The sequence below is a fragment of the Neoarius graeffei genome, chromosome 26 (assembly GCF_027579695.1).
Source record: "Neoarius graeffei isolate fNeoGra1 chromosome 26, fNeoGra1.pri, whole genome shotgun sequence".
NCBI classification, from domain to species: domain Eukaryota; kingdom Metazoa; phylum Chordata; class Actinopteri; order Siluriformes; family Ariidae; genus Neoarius; species Neoarius graeffei.
The window spans coordinates 8,950,361-8,970,179 of NC_083594.1; the positions used below are offsets into that span (position 1 = coordinate 8,950,361).

Consider the following 19,819-nt stretch of genomic DNA (forward strand, 5'->3'; position numbering starts at 1 on the left):
GCTATTTGCACCGATTGGAAGCGAATTGCAAACAGATCGTGATCCACTTGCGTCAACCTGCCTCGACTAAAGATCCTCTGCAACACTCTGGCAGAGTGGATAGATGCAAGACTGGTCTTGCGTCTACCTGCGATTTTGTTATCGCAGGTAGATGCAAGTAGTTGAAAACTAGCTGCAGCCTGCCATCTGACCTGGTCATAAGCTACGCCAAGGTATCTTTTGAGGACTTCCCATTTGAGGAAGCCACAGAACTTTTCATGCACCCTCATCTGAGGCATGTGTGAAATCTCTAATATGTACATGTAAAGGTTAGCTTCTGTGGTTGGGACAGCCATTACCAAATTTACCACACCACAGGATGGAGCATTGCAAAACTCGGCACAAAGGCTACATGTTCTATAAAATGGCATAAAATTTAGAATTTTCTTGAAATGATTTGAGTTGACTGATTCCTTTTTTCAGAAATTCACGACCTCAAACACCTTATTTTAAGAGTTTCTCCAAACTGCTTTTTTATGCCAAGATTGCACTAAAGGGCTCCAAATTTGCTTCAATATTCAAAATTTCCCAGGTGATCTTGCCCCCAGACCCACTAGTAGTTCTTTACTCGGCCATCAGACACCCTTCCCTCAATTTCTAGGTAGTACCCTGTCTACAGGGTGGCACAGTGATGTAGTGGTTAGCACTGTCACCTCACAGCAAGAAGGTCCTGGGTTCGAGCCCAGCGGCTCACCAGGGCCTTTCTGTGTGGAGTTTGCATGTTCTCCCCATGCCTGCGTGGGTTTCCTCCGGGTGCTCCGGTTTCCTCCACAGTCCAAAGACATGCAGGTTAGGCTACTTGGTGTCTCTAAATTGACCGTAGGTGTGAATGTGAGTGTGAATGGTTGTCTGTGTCTATGTGTCAGCCCTGTGATGACCTGGAGACTTGTCCAGGGTGTACCCCGCCTTTTGCCCGTAGTCAGTTGGGATAGGCTCCAGCTTGCCTGCGACCCTGTACAGGATAAGCAGCTACAGATAATGGATGGATGGATGGATGGATGTACCCTGTCTACAGCACCCCAAAGCCCCTCCCTGGTGCCACCCATAAGTCCAGATTGCATTTTCCTGAATGTCTCTGTCACTAGTCTTCTTCCCATAACCTCCTGAGAAATTCCACCATCATTTGTGGGCACCATTATATAATAACAACCCGACCCAGGCACTCAAGCAGGCTACAAACCTCTTCCATACGTTCCTGTGTGTTTTGTATTCTCTTGGTGTGTTTCTCTCTGCTTCTTTCTCTCTCTTATCCTCCTCTTACCCGAGCCTTCCTACTGCATCGGCCGTGAAAATAACTTGTCTTTAAGAAAGTGTCTCCCCCAGTGATACCTCTGCTTTATTTCTCTTGCAGGTAGCGAGTGGTGGAGATTGTGCACAGGGTCATGTGGACATTTTTTCCCTGAATCGAACTACTCCACGTGCAGTGAAAAGTTTTCAGGTGCGAGCTCCTGTTCGTTGTTTGGAGTTTGTGTCTGAGCCCAGTCATTCTGACGCCGCCGATCCTGCTCTCCATAATGCCGCTGGTGCCGGGAACACAGTCTGCGTAGGCCTGGATGATGGCAGGTAGCGTTTTTCTTTTTTTTGCAATAAAAACTAATTTAATAAATTAAATAAACATTTAACAGTTATTCTACGAAATCGAGTTATACATGAGCTGATACGGTAGTTGACAAGGCACGTAGCAATGAGTCGGCTATAAGCCATGTACAGTGAGATTGGGTGGAATAACGGTTTGTTTTATTCTATCCACATTCACTGGATTTTGAGAAACAGAACATTTTTATTTTTTGCAAGTTTGATAAATATAAAAATAAAAACTTTATACAAAACGTCCGACAAAATAATTTCTGCTTAGAATGCAAACAAACCAGCAAAATGACAGGAGTAATTTGTGAAACAAGCGAAAATAATAATTCTTAAAAAAAAAAAACCTTCTTACCATCAAATACTTTTCCATATTTTGTTGCTTTTTTGTATTTTTGGGGTCTTCTTCTTCTTTAGGGTTTTTTTGGTGGTTAGCAAACCAACTTAAAGGTGCATTAACGCCATTGACTGGGCTGGAGAGTGGAACAGGCGCTATTGTGGGGGGCAAACTATCTTCTTTTCACTATTTCTGTTTCTTTTAAATACTTGACAACAATTTTTGGCGTTTTGTTTTTGAGTAGAGTTTTCATTTCATCCTCAGGTGGTTCAGCAATGCTCTCCACCATTTTGTTTTTCTCTTACGGTATATAAGCTGACATCCTAGTAATAGTGAGCGCGTGATTGCTCATATCCAGTGAATGTGGATAGAATAAATATACATATCCCAATTCTTATATACCAATGTATGACTATATGAAAATGAATATTGACTACAGATGAATATTTCAAACACAATAAATAAAAAAAAAATTATATTAGAAAAATAGTGGTTAGCATGTTCGCCTCTTGACCAGGAGATTGTGAGTTCTACTTGCGGTTGGGTCATACCAAAGACCATCATAAAAATGGTACCTACTGCCATCTGGCGAAGCGCTGCAATACGTTGCGAGTAGGGAGTTACCAGAGTATCAGCCCCACACTGTAATAGACGAGATGTCGATGGCTACAGAAATGGAGATTGGTGATGCCCAATGCACCTTAAGAGCGTGAGAGACTGCCTGGGAAGACCAGGTCCTGGCATGGGCAGGACTTTGTCTTTGATAATTAATATAATCGAAATAAATGCAAAGAAATTAAAAGACTTAAAATAAAAGAAGGTTGTAACTCAAACTTAGTAGAGTCGTTCAGATAGCGACCAAACATTACACAGACCATTGATGTATTCAGAAAAATAAATAAATAAAAATAGATTTACAACCCCGATTCCAAAAAAGTTGGGACAAAGTACAAATTGTAAATAAAAACGGAATGCAATAATTTACAAATCTCAAAAACTGATATTGTATTCACAATAGAACATAGACAACATATCAAATGTCAAAAGTGAGACATTTTGAAATTTCATGCCAAATATTGGCTCATTTGAAATTTCATGACAGCAACACATCTCAAAAAAGTTGGGACAGGGGCAATAAGAGGCTGGAAAAGTTAAAGGTACAAAAAAGGAACAGCTGGAGGACCAAATTGCAACTCATTAGGTCAATTGGCAATAGGTCATTAACATGACTGGGTATAAAAAGAGCATCTTGGAGTGGCAGCGGCTCTCAGAAGTAAAGATGGGAAGAGGATCACCAATCCCCCTAATTCTGCGCCGACAAATAGTGGAGCAATATCAGAAAGGAGTTCGACAGTGTAAAATTGCAAAGAGTTTGAACATATCATCTACAGTGCATAATATCATCAAAAGATTCAGAGAATCTGGAAGAATCTCTGTGCGTAAGGGTCAAGGCTGGAAAACCATACTGGGTGCCCGTGATCTTCGGGCCCTTAGACGGCACTGCATCACATACAGGCATGCTTCTGTATTGGAAATCACAAAATGGGCTCAGGAATATTTCCAGAGAACATTATCTGTGAACACAATTCACCGTGCCATCTGCCGTTGCTAGCTAAAACTCTATAGTTCAAAGAAGAAGCCGTATCTAAACATGATCCAGAAGCGCAGACGTCTTCTCTGGGCCAAGGCTCATTTAAAATGGACTGTGGCAAAGTGGAAAACTGTTCTGTGGTCAGACGAATCAAAATTTGAAGTTCTTTATGGAAATCAGGGACGCCGTGTCATTCGGACTAAAGAGGAGAAGGACGACCCAAGTTGTCATCAGCGCTCAGTTCAGAAGCCTGCATCTCTGATGGTATGGGGTTGCATTAGTGCATGTGGCATGGGCAGCTTACACATCTGGAAAGACACCATCAATGCTGAAAGGTATATCCAGGTTCTAGAGCAACATATGCTCCCATCCAGACGACGTCTCTTTCAGGGAACACCTTGCATTTTCCAACATGACAATGCCAAACCACATACTGCATCAATTACAGCATCATGGCTGCGTAGAAGAAGGGTCCGGGTACTGAACTGGCCAGCCTGCAGTCCAGATCTTTCACCCATAGAAAACATTTGGCGCATCATAAAACGGAAGATACGACAAAAAAGACCTAAGACAGTTGAGCAACTAGAATCCTACATTAGACAAGAATGGGTTAACATTCCTATCCCTAAACTTGAGCAACTTGTCTCCTCAGTCCCCAGACGTTTACAGACTGTTGTAAAGAGAAAAGGGGATGTCTCACAGTGGGAAACATGGCCTTGTCCCAACTTTTTTGAGATGTGTTGTTGTCATGAAATTTAAAATCGCCTAATTTTTCTCTTTAAATGATACATTTTCTCAGTTTAAACATTTGATATGTCATCTATGTTCTATTCTGAATAAAATATGGAATTTTGAAACTTCCACATCATTGCATTCCGTTTTTATTTACAATTTGTACTTTGTCCCAACTTTTTTGGAATCGGGGTTGTACTTAAGACAATATTCATCAAAATTCATATATAATATTAGCCAGGCAAAATGATCCTAATGTGCTCGGTATTCTCTGATATGTTTATTTTCCACAGTATTCTGGTCTATGGGAGCATGGACACATCAGCCCAGTGTCTTCTGGACCTCCGGAATATGATGGGTTCTCCTGTTCTGTGTCTCAAACATGCTTCGAACTTCTTGTTTGCAGGCCTACGGGATGGCACACTGCTCATCTATGAGAGACCGCCTGGAGGTACGTGTTACATAAGACTCAGAACAGGATTCTATCTGATCTGAATGTTTCAAAGGCTGCCCATGTGTATGCAGCATTCACTTATGTGTCCCAGTGCGTTTTTTTTTTTTTTTTTGAACCTGTCAGGATCCCAATCTTAATTTCCAAGTGGTACATGAAACACAATTTTTCAAAGAGAAAGCTAAATAAATAAAAAAAAAATCCTGTGCAAGAGTATAAATATACATTTAAATAAATAATGATTGGTGGCTTGTGTAAGTATTCACACCCTCCCCTGGAAATTTTCTACCTTTTATAGTGGAACTGAAATGGGCTTAATTGGAATGATGTCATGAATCTGCAACATTGTGCACAAAATAGCTAATAATACTAATGTGTGTGTGTGTGTGTGTGTGTGTGTGTGTGTGTGTGTGTGTGTGTTGGGGATCAGTATACATTATAAAATTACATGCATATAAAAAAAAACATAAGTGTGAGCTTGCATAAGTATTCACACCCTACTAAATTAGCTCTTTACTACATTTAAATGTCATGAAGATCAAACAGGTATCAAAAGAAGTTTGGGACAAAGTTCTGGGAAAAATAAAATATCGATCAGGATTTGCTTCTAAGAAATATCCTCAACTTTGACAGCCATTATTAATATAATAATAATAATAATAATAATAATAATTAAGTTAAATTTATATAGCGCCTTTCAAGAAACCCAAGGACACTTTACAATTATATACAAGGAAAACAAATGAATACATTAAAATAATAATAATAATAATAATAATAATAATAATAATAATAATAATAAGAAAAAATAAATAAATAAATAAATAAATAAATAAAAAGTAAAAAGTCCACCAAGTAGGGGTCAGGATGTAATTCCAGTGGTGTAGCAGCCACAGTCCCACCAAAAGGCGCACGAAAACGAGTCCCACATCTCCAGCACCGCCGCCGTGACGCTGTCAGAAACATCGCTCGAACACCACGCCATGGATCCACAAAGTGAGCAGAGAAGCTCCGCCATGCAGAGCGCTGGTATGTCCAAACCACCTGCGCAGCCGCTGCGACACCACCGAGCAAAATTGCTCAGAACATCACACCAAGCGTTAAAGCACAGAGCGCTGGACAACCACGATGTAAAATGAGCAGCGAGCTCACTGCAGTCCACAGCTGGGAGCGCAGGCATCACCCACAGCGAACCAAGGCCTGGAGGGAACCGACGCCCAAAACTAGGTTTGGAGCTACACCACAATCGGCGAACAAAACACTCAAACAAACATCAAACTACACAAACACACAGAAAAAAATAAATAAATAAAATGAAAATAGGAAAAGGCGGCACGGTGGTGTAGTGGTTAGCGCTGTCGCCTCACAGCAAGAAGGTTCCGGGTTCGAGCCCCGGGGCCGGCGAGGGCCTTTCTGTGTGGAGTTTGCATGTTCTCCCCGTGTCCGTGTGGGTTTCCTCCGGGTGCTCCGGTTTCCCCCACAGTCCAAAGACATGCAGGTTAGGTTAACTGGTGACTCTAAATTGAGCGTAGGTGTGAATGTGAGTGTGAATGGTTGTCTGTGTCTATGTGTCAGCCCTGTGATGACCTGGCGACTTGTCCAGGGTGTACCCCGCCTTTCGCCCGTAGTCAGCTGGGATAGGCTCCAGCTTGCCTGCGACCCTGTAGAAGGATAAAGCGGCTAGAGATAATGTGAATGTGTGTGAAAATAGGAAAAGAAAGAAAATCAAAATAAAATTAAAAAAGCTCTGGTGAGAAGCAGCAGCCAGAACACGCACGACGTACTCTCAACCGGAAACGGAAATGAAAAAAAAAAAAGTGGACAGTATATAACACTCCTGATGAGGTTGTCCAACAATAGTCCCTGACCGGACAAAATATCAGAAAAGCATCCAAGACGCCAAAGGTGGGTTTCAACATGATGCTACCACCACCACGCTTCACTGTGCAGCTTGTGTACTCAAGGTGATGAGCTGCGTTGGGTTTGTGCCAAACATCAGGCTTTGTGCCAAGACCAAACCAGCCTCATTGGATTAGATAAGAGAACCTTTTTCCACGTTTTCTGAAATGCCAATTTGCATTTTGGCCAATTCCAAATAGGATTTCACTTCATTCACCACTCTTCAAGAAAGACCAGGTTTGTGAAGCGTCCAGGTTAGGTCTGTCTTCTCTTATCCTAGCTGTGGATCTCTCCAGCTCTTTCAGAGTTACTCTTCTTCCATAATCATTACTTTTTTTTTCTTTCATGGATTTTATGACACTCCATGGGATGTTCAAAATTTATGATTTGTTTTAATCATCAAAGAGTAATGATGAATTATGAGTGGCAGTTACAGTTACAAGTGGACATGAAGTTTTTTTTTTTATTTGCAGTCTGAGTATTCATACTCTAATAATAGCTAGAATGTACATGTGGGTCATGAGGCTCCTTCTAATATGGCGGCACGGCAGCATCCATTTTCAAAAATGGATGGCATTTAGGGTTTTTCTGCTTTTCGAAACAAAAAGTGTTTTGATTTATAAATCGTGATCTTACCTCCAAGTTAAAAAAAAAAAACTTAAGCACGATAAAAATGTTGGAAAATATTCTTTTGAACAATGTCATTGAAGAACCATGTGCTTTTCTCGAAAAACATTTCCTTCTAGGACTCTTTGGCCATTTTTCTTGTTCACAATTTTTAATTTTTTTAGTATTATTATTGTTTTACAGAATTATTAATTTAGCTGCTTCTTAATAGTTTCAGTTATTCAGAAACTATAGTTCAGGTTTTTAAAAGATATCATGATGTCCGGGCAGCGGCACGGTGGTGTAGTGGTTAGCACTGTCGCCTCACAGCAAGAAGGTCCGGGTTCGAGCCCCGTGGCCGGCGAGGGCCTTTCTGTGCGGAGTTTGCATGTTCTCCCCATGTCTGCGTGGGTTTCCTCCGGGTGCTCCGGTTTCCCCCACAGTCCAAAGACATGCAGGTTAGGTTAACTGGTGACTCTAAATTGAGCGTAGGTGTGAATGTGAGTGTGAATGGTTGTCTGTGTCTATGTGTCAGCCCTGTGATGACCTGGCGACTTGTCCAGGGTGTACCCCGCCTTTCGTCCGTAGTCAGCTGGGATAGGCTCCAGCTTGCCTGCGACCCTGTAGAACAGCAGTTACGGAATTAAGTAAGCAGCTACGGAATTGAGTCTTGAGCTGATCGCTGACGAGACCTGCAGCACTGAGTTGGCTATAAGCCATGTACGGTGAAATTGAACGGAATAACTGTTTTATTCTATCCACATTCACTGGATTTAGAGAAACAGAGCATTTTTATTTTTTTGCAAATTGGATAAATAAAAACTTCATACAAAACGTCCAACAAAATAATTTCCGCTTAGAATATAAACAAACCGGCGAAATGACAGGAGCGATTTGTGAAAAATGCGAAAATAATAGTTCCTGAAAAATAAAACAAAAGATACATTCTTACCAGCAAATACTTTCATTCCATATTTTGTTGCATTCTTTTTTTTTTTTTTTGTAATTTTTGAGGTTTTCTTCTTCTTTAGGGTTTTTTTGGGGGTTGGCAAACCAATTTCAAGATGCATTACTGCCACCGACTGGGCTGCAGTGTGGAACAGGCAGTATTGGGGGGGGGGGGCGTACCGTATATTCTTTTTGCTATTTCTGTTAAATACTTGATAACAATTTTTGGGGTTTTGTTTTTGAGAAGAGTTTTTATTTCTTCCTCGGTTGGTTCAGCAACATGCTCCGCTATTTTGTTTTTCTGTACTGACGGGATATGAGCTGAAATCCTAATAGTAGAGTAGCCAATCAGAGCGCATGATTGCTCATATCCAGTGAATGTGGATAGAATTTATATATATATATATATATATATATATATATATATATATATATATATATATATATATATATATCAGGCCTAGAAATTCATATATTTTTTCGCCATCCAGCCGGACTAGTTACCTTCCAAAGTAACTCACCAAACAGAAAATCAACTCGCCAAAATTTGTTCATGTATGAATTTTACTTCTGTCAAAAATAACGCAAAAGAGAGTCGTTACCATTGTTCATGACTAATGTGCATTTATTTCAAGACCCGAGTATTTTGATACTGTTGTTAAATACATAAATGAGAACAACACAGAGCAGCATAATATAATATCAACAAATAATAATATATTGGAAAACTTGGCAACTTCGTGTATGAGTATTGAAAACAAATATACTTACTATCATGACTATAGCACCCAAAATATGTCCAACATGCTTTCTGTATTTAACCATTTATGAGAGAGAAAGCATTAGGAGCTTCATATTGACTAGGAATCAACTTGAAAAAAATAATTATTCCATAAAAATCGTATCGCAGCCGAGGCCTACCCTACTCCCACGTTTGCTTATAGACCCCTTCGCATGTTCGTAAACAAACCGACCGTTGCCAGGATGCGCGCGCAGCCTGGACCCAGAAACAATGGCGCTGCCCATAGACCGGCATTATGAGCTGTCAGATTATGCCAAACAATTGTCGTTACAAGATCGAGAACGCTACATAAATAAGTTAACTCTAACAAGTGGACATCGCCTACCGGATCCGCATTTAATTAAAGAGTGGACGGACGATGTTAGTAAGTTCCCTGGTATACAATGGCCAGATATATACTCGTACCTTATTGACAAGACTTCAGTGTACACCCACGAAAAACTTCGTGCCTACAAGTCTTTAGACGCATAGGATTGTTATGTGCGGGCATGTACAACTTGATTAACAATGGGACATTCATATTCATTTTGTTTTAATCAAATTATGCCAGTGATGTGATGGCAATGTGGCTTTAGCTACAACAGCAAATACCAACACTAAACAGCAATTTGCAGGAGGTAATGGCATGAAAGGAATGATAGTGTAAAGAGTGCAGCTAAGAGAAATCAGAGCTGCGTAAGAAGCGAGAGGCAGAGAGCAGAAATGAAACTGAACGTTTCCATCCTTGCTTTAAAATTGTGATTTTCGGCATACACAAATAATGATGGCACAAAATCTGGACTGCTTGAGTCAAGCGAGACCTCTCCTACAAACACAATTGCATGCAAAGTTAAGTTAACATGCTAACAATATTCATTACACTGTGTAACTATGACCCAGCTAATCAGACAAACGCTACCAAAGTATTTTGCTACATCAATAAACGAAGACTAGAAAGAATAAAAAAGAAAGATTTAATAAATAGCCTGATCTTACCTGTGATGAAGTGGGCACTGCAAACCCGCGCATTTTTGATAGTGCTTTCATCCCAGTCTACATGTTTGATGGCTTGTTGCCATAGACGTCGGCGATTTTTTTTTGGAATGGGTGAGATCCTGCTGGAATTCTGAACATTTTAACCCCATCACTGCTACGATTCTGACACCCGACAACACAACAACTAGGCATCGCCGAGTCTTTTTTGGGTCCAGGCTGCACACGCAATTTCCGCTTACGTATGAATGATGTTTACTGCAAAGGGGTCTATAAGTCCTTTGTCGTTTCTCCTCTTCAAACCGAGATCACTTTGTCCCCGTCTCTGGCGGTTTCTGTACACCTTTCAGAAAATTCCACATCGCAACGTAGCTTTGGCAGATGTAGATGTAAACAACAACAAAAACATGTGTTTAAATGGGCGATAATGTGGCCACATCTATTGAATTTGATAACGTGATTACTGTAATATTCAACGAGATGCGTTATATGTATGCGCAGTAGTGAAAAAACTGACAGCCTGAGTCGTACACGATACGATTCGGAATTCTTCGGTATTTTCCGCCCTGCTGATAAACACATCGATTAACACAGACACGGCACGCTTAATATGTGGCGGCTTTAGTTGACGGTGTGTCTGAATCTTCGCTTCATATATATTTTTTATTTTCAACTAGCCAGCCGGGCTGGCTAGTGACAGGAATTACCCGCCAAATGACAAATTAAGTCGCCTCAGGCGACCGGACCACTGCGAATTTCGAGCCGTATATGGGTCGGTCTCAGAAACTGGTCTCTCATTTGGGACATTATGGTCAAAAAAAAAATTTTCAAATTTAACTTTTTTTTTTTTTTGCATTTACCTAACACTCAGTGTTTCTTTTGTCATGTTTAATAAGAATAAAGATAGCGTCTTGCTTTATCTGGCCTCCATTGTGGAAAATTTTTTTTGATTACAATTCAAATGGTTTTGTAAAATTGATTTCCATATAAAATAACTCCATCATGAAGAATTAAAGCCCGTCCTTCACAGATGAGTGAAAAGATTGAATAAATTTCCTCTTTTTGATTGCTTGGGTTAAAAATGCCAAGTTATGATGACTGAATTGATTATTCACTTAAATATGAATAATATGATCCAGTTTGGGTATTTGATACGGCGAAATAGGACACAATGGAAAAATCAAGAACACACCGGAAAGATGAGAATAACGGCGGTGGTAAAAGAACAGTGACTGTACCGGCTGAAGGTCGCGCGGGTCTCTGCTGCGGCGCGCGAGCAACGGGACATCACTACCGCACCGGACAGAGCGTGAGGTGGGGGCGGGGCAAAATGACTGGCCGTAGATTCTATCAAAAGTTCGATCTAAATTGACCATGGTTGCAAAATATTGGCCAAAAATACGCAAACACTATGAAATATGAAAGCAAGATGAAAAAGAAACATTCTATTGCCTTATACTGCAAGACTAAAACAAAATAAAACTGTCAAAACTCACCTTTTCAGTGATAACGTCCGAACAGATCACCTGTGTAACAGAAAGATCGCAAATGGAAGCACGATCAACTTCTAACTGTTGGAGTGGAAAATTCCATTCTACACATGCAAATTGTTAATGCGTGTCCTTCCCCGCACGCTACGGTAAAAAATAGACCACGACTCATTTTATAGCTCAGAAATTCATACAAGACCAGCTACCATCGTAACATATTCTGTAAGAAACATATTCTAGACCTAACTTTCATCTTTCGTTTTAAAAAACAAAATCGCAGATTTATAACTAAATGTTTATATGGCGTAGTGATTTTAAGTTCCTACTTTTGGTGAGGTAGTGACCTCGACCCTGAGGCTTTCTGTTTAGATCGAAACACACGATCGTATTGGTTTTAGGTTTGCGGAAAACGGAGTTACAACGGTGATCAAATATTTTGCATGATGTTTTATTGTGGTTATGATTATTCTGTGAGCGCACCAATCCTTAGGTGTATAAAGTTACAACTTAAAATACAATCAGTGATAACTGTAGACTTTTCAGTGGACTACAACCTTTTTAAGGGAACGCGATGTAGTCGACCATTTATCATGTCCCAGATCAAGCCGCCATTTTCCCACAAATTTGCAGAATTTTTGCCAAATTCTGAATAGAGTTTTCACATCAAAGATTTAGTTTTATCTGTATTATTTCTTTCATCATTTTATTTCAAATTAAAACCAACATCACCATTCAAAAGCGTATAGTTTACTGACTGTGAGTATATTTAGTGGGGGACCCCCACAGTACCCAGTTTCTGAGACAGGCCCATATATGAGAGAGAGAGAGAGAGACTTTTCCCTCATGGGATGAAGCACTAAATGGAAGGGGTAATTCAGCATGATAATGATTATATTATTATGTCTGCCAATGAAAGGGACTCAGTGGAGTAAATGGGTAATCAGATCAAATCACATTAATACTACAAATGAGTCTAATTGTTTCCATGCTCTATTTGTTCTTTCATCAACGTCAAATATTCTGGTATTTTTTTTCCTTGGTCTAATACCATGAACGCACAAGCGAGTGCATGCAAAAATATTGCATCCTGTCATATACGTATTTACTACACAAGCAGAGATGAAAAGATTAAAATGAGACAAGCTCTGGGTTGTGTGTTAGTGAAATATTGACTTCGGTATTAACTTGAAAGTAAGCAATCATTTCTGCCTGCACCAGTGTCTAATTCGTTTGTTGGAAGTATGCATGAAATAATGACAGTCTATGTGACCAGGCACATGAAAATGTAGGATTCTCATACATGATACAGTAGATAGCCAACAGTCTGTGTCTGGTGTGTGTACAGTACGGTATGTGCACACATTTGTATGTTAAACGCTGTTAGGCACAAGGCCTGGAGCTTACAGGATATCATCAGTCATCTTCAGTTGACAGAAAAAGCAGCCATTGCATCATGAACTTATTACTTTATTCTGTTTACCTGCCTCTGATGGCAAAGCATTAATTCCACCCAAGCATAAAGTGGATTAATTATGGCCCTGGTGCTGTGTGCCTAGTAAAATATTAAAAATATTAAAAATGAGTGTTTAGTTCAAAAAACAACAAAAACAGTAGGAGAGTTCCAGAGAAACGATGCCATTTGAATACACAAACAAATAAAGCATGTATGCATATGAACATATATGAATATATAAAACATAAAGATAGAAATATTAGTATAAAACATATGTAGAGATCAAAATATGATTGCCATTATAACTTAGAAGTAAAGTCTTGTTTATATGTTATTGTTTCTTGAATAATGGGGATGTATATCATTGATACTCTATATGATGTAAAACTAATAATACACTTTTTAAAAAAAATGCATGCTATTTAATGAAAAAAGCACAATCTTTTAAAAGGTGACTCTTTCTGTAATGAGACATTTATTTGATAAGTATGAAATGAGACTCCAGTGTCAGCGCTTTGTAAGTTTTTCAAACGTGAAAGGTTTCATAGCTGAGAAGTTTACGCTTTCCAGTTTCTCCTTTTTTTTCTTTTTTAAGAGAGAGACAAAAGGAAAGGCTGGTGAGGGAACAACTGTCATAAGTTAAATTGGAACTAACTTGTCTTGCAGATGTTCTGCAACATTACAACCCCGATTCCAAAAAAGTTGGGACAAAGTACAAATTGTAAATAAAAATGGAATGCAATAATTTACAAATCTTAAAAACTGATATTGTATTCACAATAGAACATAGACAACATATCAAATGTCGAAAGTGAGACATTTTGAAATTTCATGCCAAATATTGGCTCATTTGAAATTTCATGACAGCAACACATCTCAAAAAAGTTGGGACAGGGGCAATAAGAGGCTGGAAAAGTTAAAGGTACAAAAAAGGAACAGCTGGAGGAACAAATTGCAACTCATTAGGTCAATTGGCAATAGGTCATTAACATGACTGGGTATAAAAAGAGCATCTTGGAGTGGCAGCGGCTCTCAGAAGTAAAGATGGGAAGAGGATCACCAATCCCCCTAATTCTGCACCGACAAATAGTGGAGCAATATCAGAAAGGAGTTTGACAGTGGAAAACTGCAAAGAGTTTGAACATATCATCATCTACAGTGCATAATATCATCAAAAGATTCAGAGAATCTGGAAGAATCTCTGTGCGTAAGGGTCAAGGCCGGAAAACCATACTGGGTGCCCGTGATCGTGTAGACGGCACTGCATCACATACAGGCATGCTTCTGTATTGGAAATCACAAAATGGGCTCAGGAATATTTCCAGAGAACATTACCTGTGAACACAATTCACCGTGCCATCCGCCGTTGCCAGCCAAAACTCTATAGTTTAAAGAAGAAGCCGTATCTAAACATGATCCAGAAGTGCAGACGTCTTCTCTGGGCCAAGGCTCATTTAAAATGGACTGTGGCAAAGTGGAAAACTGTTCTGTGGTCAGACGAATCAAAATTTGAAGTTCTTTATGGAAATCAGGGACGCCGTGTCATTTGGACTAAAGAGGAGAAGGACGACCCAAGTTGTTATCAGCGCTCAGTTCAGAAGCCTGCATCTCTGATGGTATGGGGTTGCATTAGTGCATGTGGCATGGGCAGCTTACACATCTGGAAAGACACCATCAATGCTGAAAGGTATATCCAGGTTCTAGAGCAACAAATGCTCCCATCCAGACGACGTCTCTTTCAGGGAAGACCTTGCATTTTCCAACATGACAATGCCAAACCACGTACTGCATCAATTACAGCATCATGGCTGTGTAGAAGAAGGGTCCGGGTACTGAACTGGCCAGCCTGCAGTCCAGATCTTTCACCCATAGAAAACATTTGGCGCATCATAAAACGGAAGATACGACAAAAAAGACCTAAGACAGTTGAGCAACTAGAATCCTACATTAGACAAGAATGTGTTAACATTCCTATCCCTAAACTTGAGCAACTTGTCTCCTCAGTCCCCAGACGTTTACAGACTGTTGTAAAGAGAAAAGGGGATGTCTCACAGTGGTAAACATGGCCTTGTCCCAACTTTTTTGAGATGTGTTGTTGTCATGAAATTTAAAATCACCTAATTTTTCTCTTTAAATGATACATTTTCTCAGTTTAAACATTTGATATGTCATCTATGTTCTATTCTGAATAAAATGTGGAATTTTGAAACTTCCACATCATTGCATTCCGTTTTTATTTACAATTTGTACTTTGTCCCAACTTTTTTGGAATCGGGGTTGTACATCTAAATATAAAAGGATAAAAAGTACAACATGTCATTCTTTCATAAATAAAATCTGTCAGTGAATCAACTTCAGATAGTAAAAGTAAATCAGCTTCATGTTGGGTCACATGACACCACTTTGTCACTGATGATTTTCTGATATTTTGCTTTACGTATTTAACTATTTTTTCCTTCCTTACATAATAATCTTCAAGAGCATTCCTTGTTTTTTCAATGATGACTTAATTTAATGAATATGAATAACATGTATACGTTTAGTAATTAGGTGTGTACGATGGTAAACAACACCCTCTTAAACACTATACTATACTTAAATAATATTGGCTGGCTTTTTCTGTGGTATATCAGATATATTCCTTTCAGCTAGCATGATGTTGAATGAGTAGACGAGTAGCTGAATGGAATATATCTGATATACCACAAAAAGCCAGCCAACATTATTATTATTATTATTATACATGGCAGCACGGTGGTGTAGTGGTTTGCGCTGTGGTTATACATACACATTCCTTTCAAAAATCTCTCAAAATCATCCATATTTAACAAAGCAAACCTGGCGGCCATGTTTGTTGACAAATTGTCCCACTCACTTGCTAGCGCTAAGTTTTACGTCCTGTTGTCTTGACAACCATGCAATATTGTAAATCATATTCAGCGCGTATTCTCCATTGGGTAGAGTGATGTAACATATATAGGATAAGCGATATGCTAACAATATTGCCTGCTATCAAACCAAATGAATGAAACCCACTAGAAGGGAATAGAACACGTTTTTATTCCACTGAAAAAGTGTCCTGTACTGTATGTGTAATGTACTATATTACAGTATATCCCTCATCAAAAAATTCCTGTGCATGGATTGGCCAAGGATGGCTCACATGACATAAAATACTGTAGTTCCACAGTTGATTAAGCAGTGTATCTCATGATGTAAAAAAAAAAAAATGGATATGGTGTGAGTCAGTCATGGTATATCCTAGATATACCATGAATTGACGTCACAATTTCAAACTATACGGCCGAGTCAAGTCACAGCTGTGGCTCCGCGAGCATTTCTGTGTGTGTGTGTGTACACTACCGTTCAAAAGTTTGGGGTCACTTTGAAATGTCCTTATTTTTGAAAGAAAAGCACTGTTCTTTTCAATGAAGATCACTTTAAACTAATCAGAAATCCACTCTATACATTGCTAATGTGGTAAATGACTATTCTAGCTGCAAATGTCTGGTTTTTGGTGCAATATCTCCATAGGTGTATAGAGGTCCATTTCCAGCAACTCTCACTCCAGTGTTCTAATGGTACAATGTGTTTGCTCATTGCCTCAGGCTACATTTACATTAGACCGTATCTGTCTCGTTTTCTTCGCGGATGCACTGTCCGTTTACATTAAACCGCCTGGAAACGCCGGGAAACGGGAATCCACCAGCGTCCACGTATTCAATCCAGATCGTGTCTGCTCCGGTGCTGTGTAAACATTCAGAATACGCGGATACGCTGTGCTGAGCTCTAGCTGGCGTCTCATTGGACAACGTCACTGTGACATCCACCTTCCTGATTCGCTGACGTTGGTCATGTGACACGACTGCTGAAAAACGGCGCGGACTTCCGCCTTGTATCACCTTTCATTAAAGAGTATAAAAGTATGAAAATACTGCAAATACTGATGCAAATACTGCCCATTGTGTAGTTATGATTGTCTTTAGGCTTGCCATCCTTCCACTTGCAAGTGGTAAGTGATATGCGCTGGGATCACACACACAGCGGCTCAGTCCCGAATCACAGCTTGTGCACTTCACTCGCGCGCTCTGTGAGCTGCGCAGGGCCGGAGTGCGCACCCTCCAGAGGGCACTCGCTGTTCAGGGCGGAGTGATTTGGAGCGCAGGATGCCTGCGGAGCCGAGCGTATCCGTGTATTGGCGTTGCTGTGTGCACGCAAATCGTGTATTGGTGTTGCTGTGTGCACGCTAATCGTTTTAAAAACGTTAATCTGATGATCCGCTGATACGGTCTAATGTAAACATGGGCTCAGAAGGCTAATGGATGATTAGAAAACCCTTGTACAATCATGTTAGCACAGCTGAAAACAGTTGAGCTCTTTAGAGAAGCTATAAAACTGACCTTCCTTTGAGCAGATTGAGTTTCTGGAGCATCACATTTGTGGGGTCGATTAAATGCTCAAAATGGCCAGAAAAATGTCTTGACTATATTTTCTACTCATTTTACAACTTACGGTGGTGAATAAAAGTGTGACTTTTCATGGAAAACGCAAAATTGTCTGGGTGACCCCAAACTTTTGAACGGTAGTGTAGATCTACGTATCACGAGCATGCCTTGCAAGGCAGGCGATAGCATGGTACAGTGGACATACATAGGTCGAAGGTCGCTCTGACGTCAACAACAAATATGGCTGCCTCCAGTGAGTTTATGCTGAGATTTAATCTCGTAGACAAAAGTTACAAGTTAACACTTTCAGTTTGTTTTTTAATGAGGGATATAAATGAAATATGCCATGCACTGAGAGGCAGTGGGAATTATGGATTCTCTTCAGTGACTGGCATAGTATTAATTTCGTCAGGGCTGTGACGCTCACAAAATAAAACTATGCCAGTTACCAAAGAGAATCCATAATTCCCGCTGCCTCTCAGTGCATGGCATATTTCATTTATATCCCTCATTAAAAAACAAACTGAAAGTGTTAACTTGTAACTTTTGTCTACGAGATTAAATCTCAGCATAAACTCACTGGAGGCAGCCATGTTTGTTGTTTGTTTTGTTTTAAACGGGGTAAAGCCTTTACAAAAAACAAACAACAAAGAAAAAAACTCTCATATATACTAACCCTGATTAACCTGTATACCCTGTATGCCCCCACATTTTGTTTGCTGCTGAATCTGTCCTTTTTTCAGTAGCTTTGTATAAACAATAACCGCTAAATGTAATGCAGTGTTATGTAAGGTGATCGCCGAGGCATTCTCATTGTGAAAAGTAAGTCACATGTACATGGACTGGCATTTAATGTTGTATTTGTTCCTTTCTATTTGTTTTTTGTCTGTTCATATTCTTTTTGGGGGAGTAAAGTCAGTTTAAAAATGCCGTTAAATGCATAGGCCTATAGGCCAAGTTTAATGACCTTGAGGTTATCAGAGGTCATATGTCGTTTTACAAATGAAAAATGAATTCAGCACCCAAACATTTAACAAACAAGGCCATTTGCTAACTTCATTAATCATTTTAGTACATTTCATTCCTTAGAAAGCTGAGAAACTGGGTTCAGCTGAGACGTTTACAGGCCCAAAGTTCAATGACCTCTAGAGGTCAACAGAGGTCAGATAGAGCTCGGCATATTGCAGATTTGAATTCGGCACACCCAAATTGACAAAATAAGACTGTTTGCCGACTTTGTCTCAAAAATGCCTACACTCCCCGGTCACACCGCCCGAACTTTGCTGGAGCGTTCCTTGAACGGTAGGGAGGGGGGGCCGAATTTCGACAACGCTCGTCACCGCGCACAAAATGGGAAAAAAATCAAAAACACGGGCATTGGCTTAGCTGTGCACCGCTGAAGCCGGCGTTGCTTTAGCGATGGTTTAGCGGTAGCGAGCGTTGGTTTAGCGGTGACGCGAGCGTTGGTATAGCAGCGTTCTGCGCATGCGGGCTTTGGCTCAGCGGGGGTATAAAGTTGGTTTAGCACCAATCATAGCAAGTCTCTCAGCATCCATGGTGATACAGTTTTACTGTAACTTTGAGCAAATTCGATATAGATGAGGTCTGAACTCAACGGCAGCTCGATTCCAAATGAGCTCCTGGTCCATTTCTCCCCGTATTTATAGCCAAATTCTGGTCCCGCTCCGACACCTCTATACCAACGCCAAACCAAAGTTCATTGCCGCCATGGATAGCTGCTTCAACACCCAACACCGTTCCAGCAACCCCGTGTCCGCTCGTAAAACGCTTACAACCGCTCCATCGAAGTTTGTGCAACGTTTAATCGCCGCCCGGGCAACGCTGGCGAAGCAGCGGTGGTCCAGCGTTCAAGATTTCTGCGTTGGCCTAGCGGACCCAAGCGTCCACGAACTTGCGTCTAGCGGTGCCAAACTTTGACTGGGCGTTGGTGGAGCGGGGGTGAACTTTGCCGGGGTGGAAAATTGCCCCCTCCTCACCGCTCGCAATATTTTGTGCAGCTCAAAACTTTCGGCGCGGTAGGAGGGCCCCTCGAGAAACATCAGCGGTGGCCGAGCATATACGGCGTTGCTTTAACGGGGGCCAACTTTTGTTAAACGGTGGTGAACGGTTACGAGCGGTGATGAATTTTTTTCACCGCTCCAGGAACGCTCCAGCAAAGTTCGGGCGGTGTGACCGGGGCCTTAACTCCTTAAATAAGCACTTTTTTGAATTTTGGTACCAGTCTATAACCTGGCAGCTGATGATTGAGAAATACTACCGTTATCAACATATAGGTATAAAAGAAGTGCTGCTGAGCGAGGTCTGTTTTGCCTGGCGACACTTGTTTTGTATTTTTTGGGGTTTTATTTTCAAGTAGAGTTTTTATTTCGTCCTCGGTCAGTTCAGCAACACGCTCCGCCATTTTGTTTTTCTCTACTCACGGTATATGAACTGATCGCCTCGTAGTAGA

The 19,819-nt window shown here is 40.5% G+C and overlaps 1 protein-coding gene across 1 annotated transcript in view; it reads left to right on the top strand.

The window, feature by feature from the left end:
- Positions 1-19,819, top strand: part of arhgef10la (Rho guanine nucleotide exchange factor (GEF) 10-like a) — a 419,992-nt gene that overhangs the window by 352,603 nt on the left and 47,570 nt on the right. The window contains exons 22-23 of the mRNA XM_060910368.1: positions 1,391-1,602; positions 4,577-4,734. Of these exons, the coding sequence (XP_060766351.1) occupies positions 1,391-1,602; positions 4,577-4,734 (370 nt within the window). The remainder of the gene's footprint in view (positions 1-1,390; positions 1,603-4,576; positions 4,735-19,819) is intronic.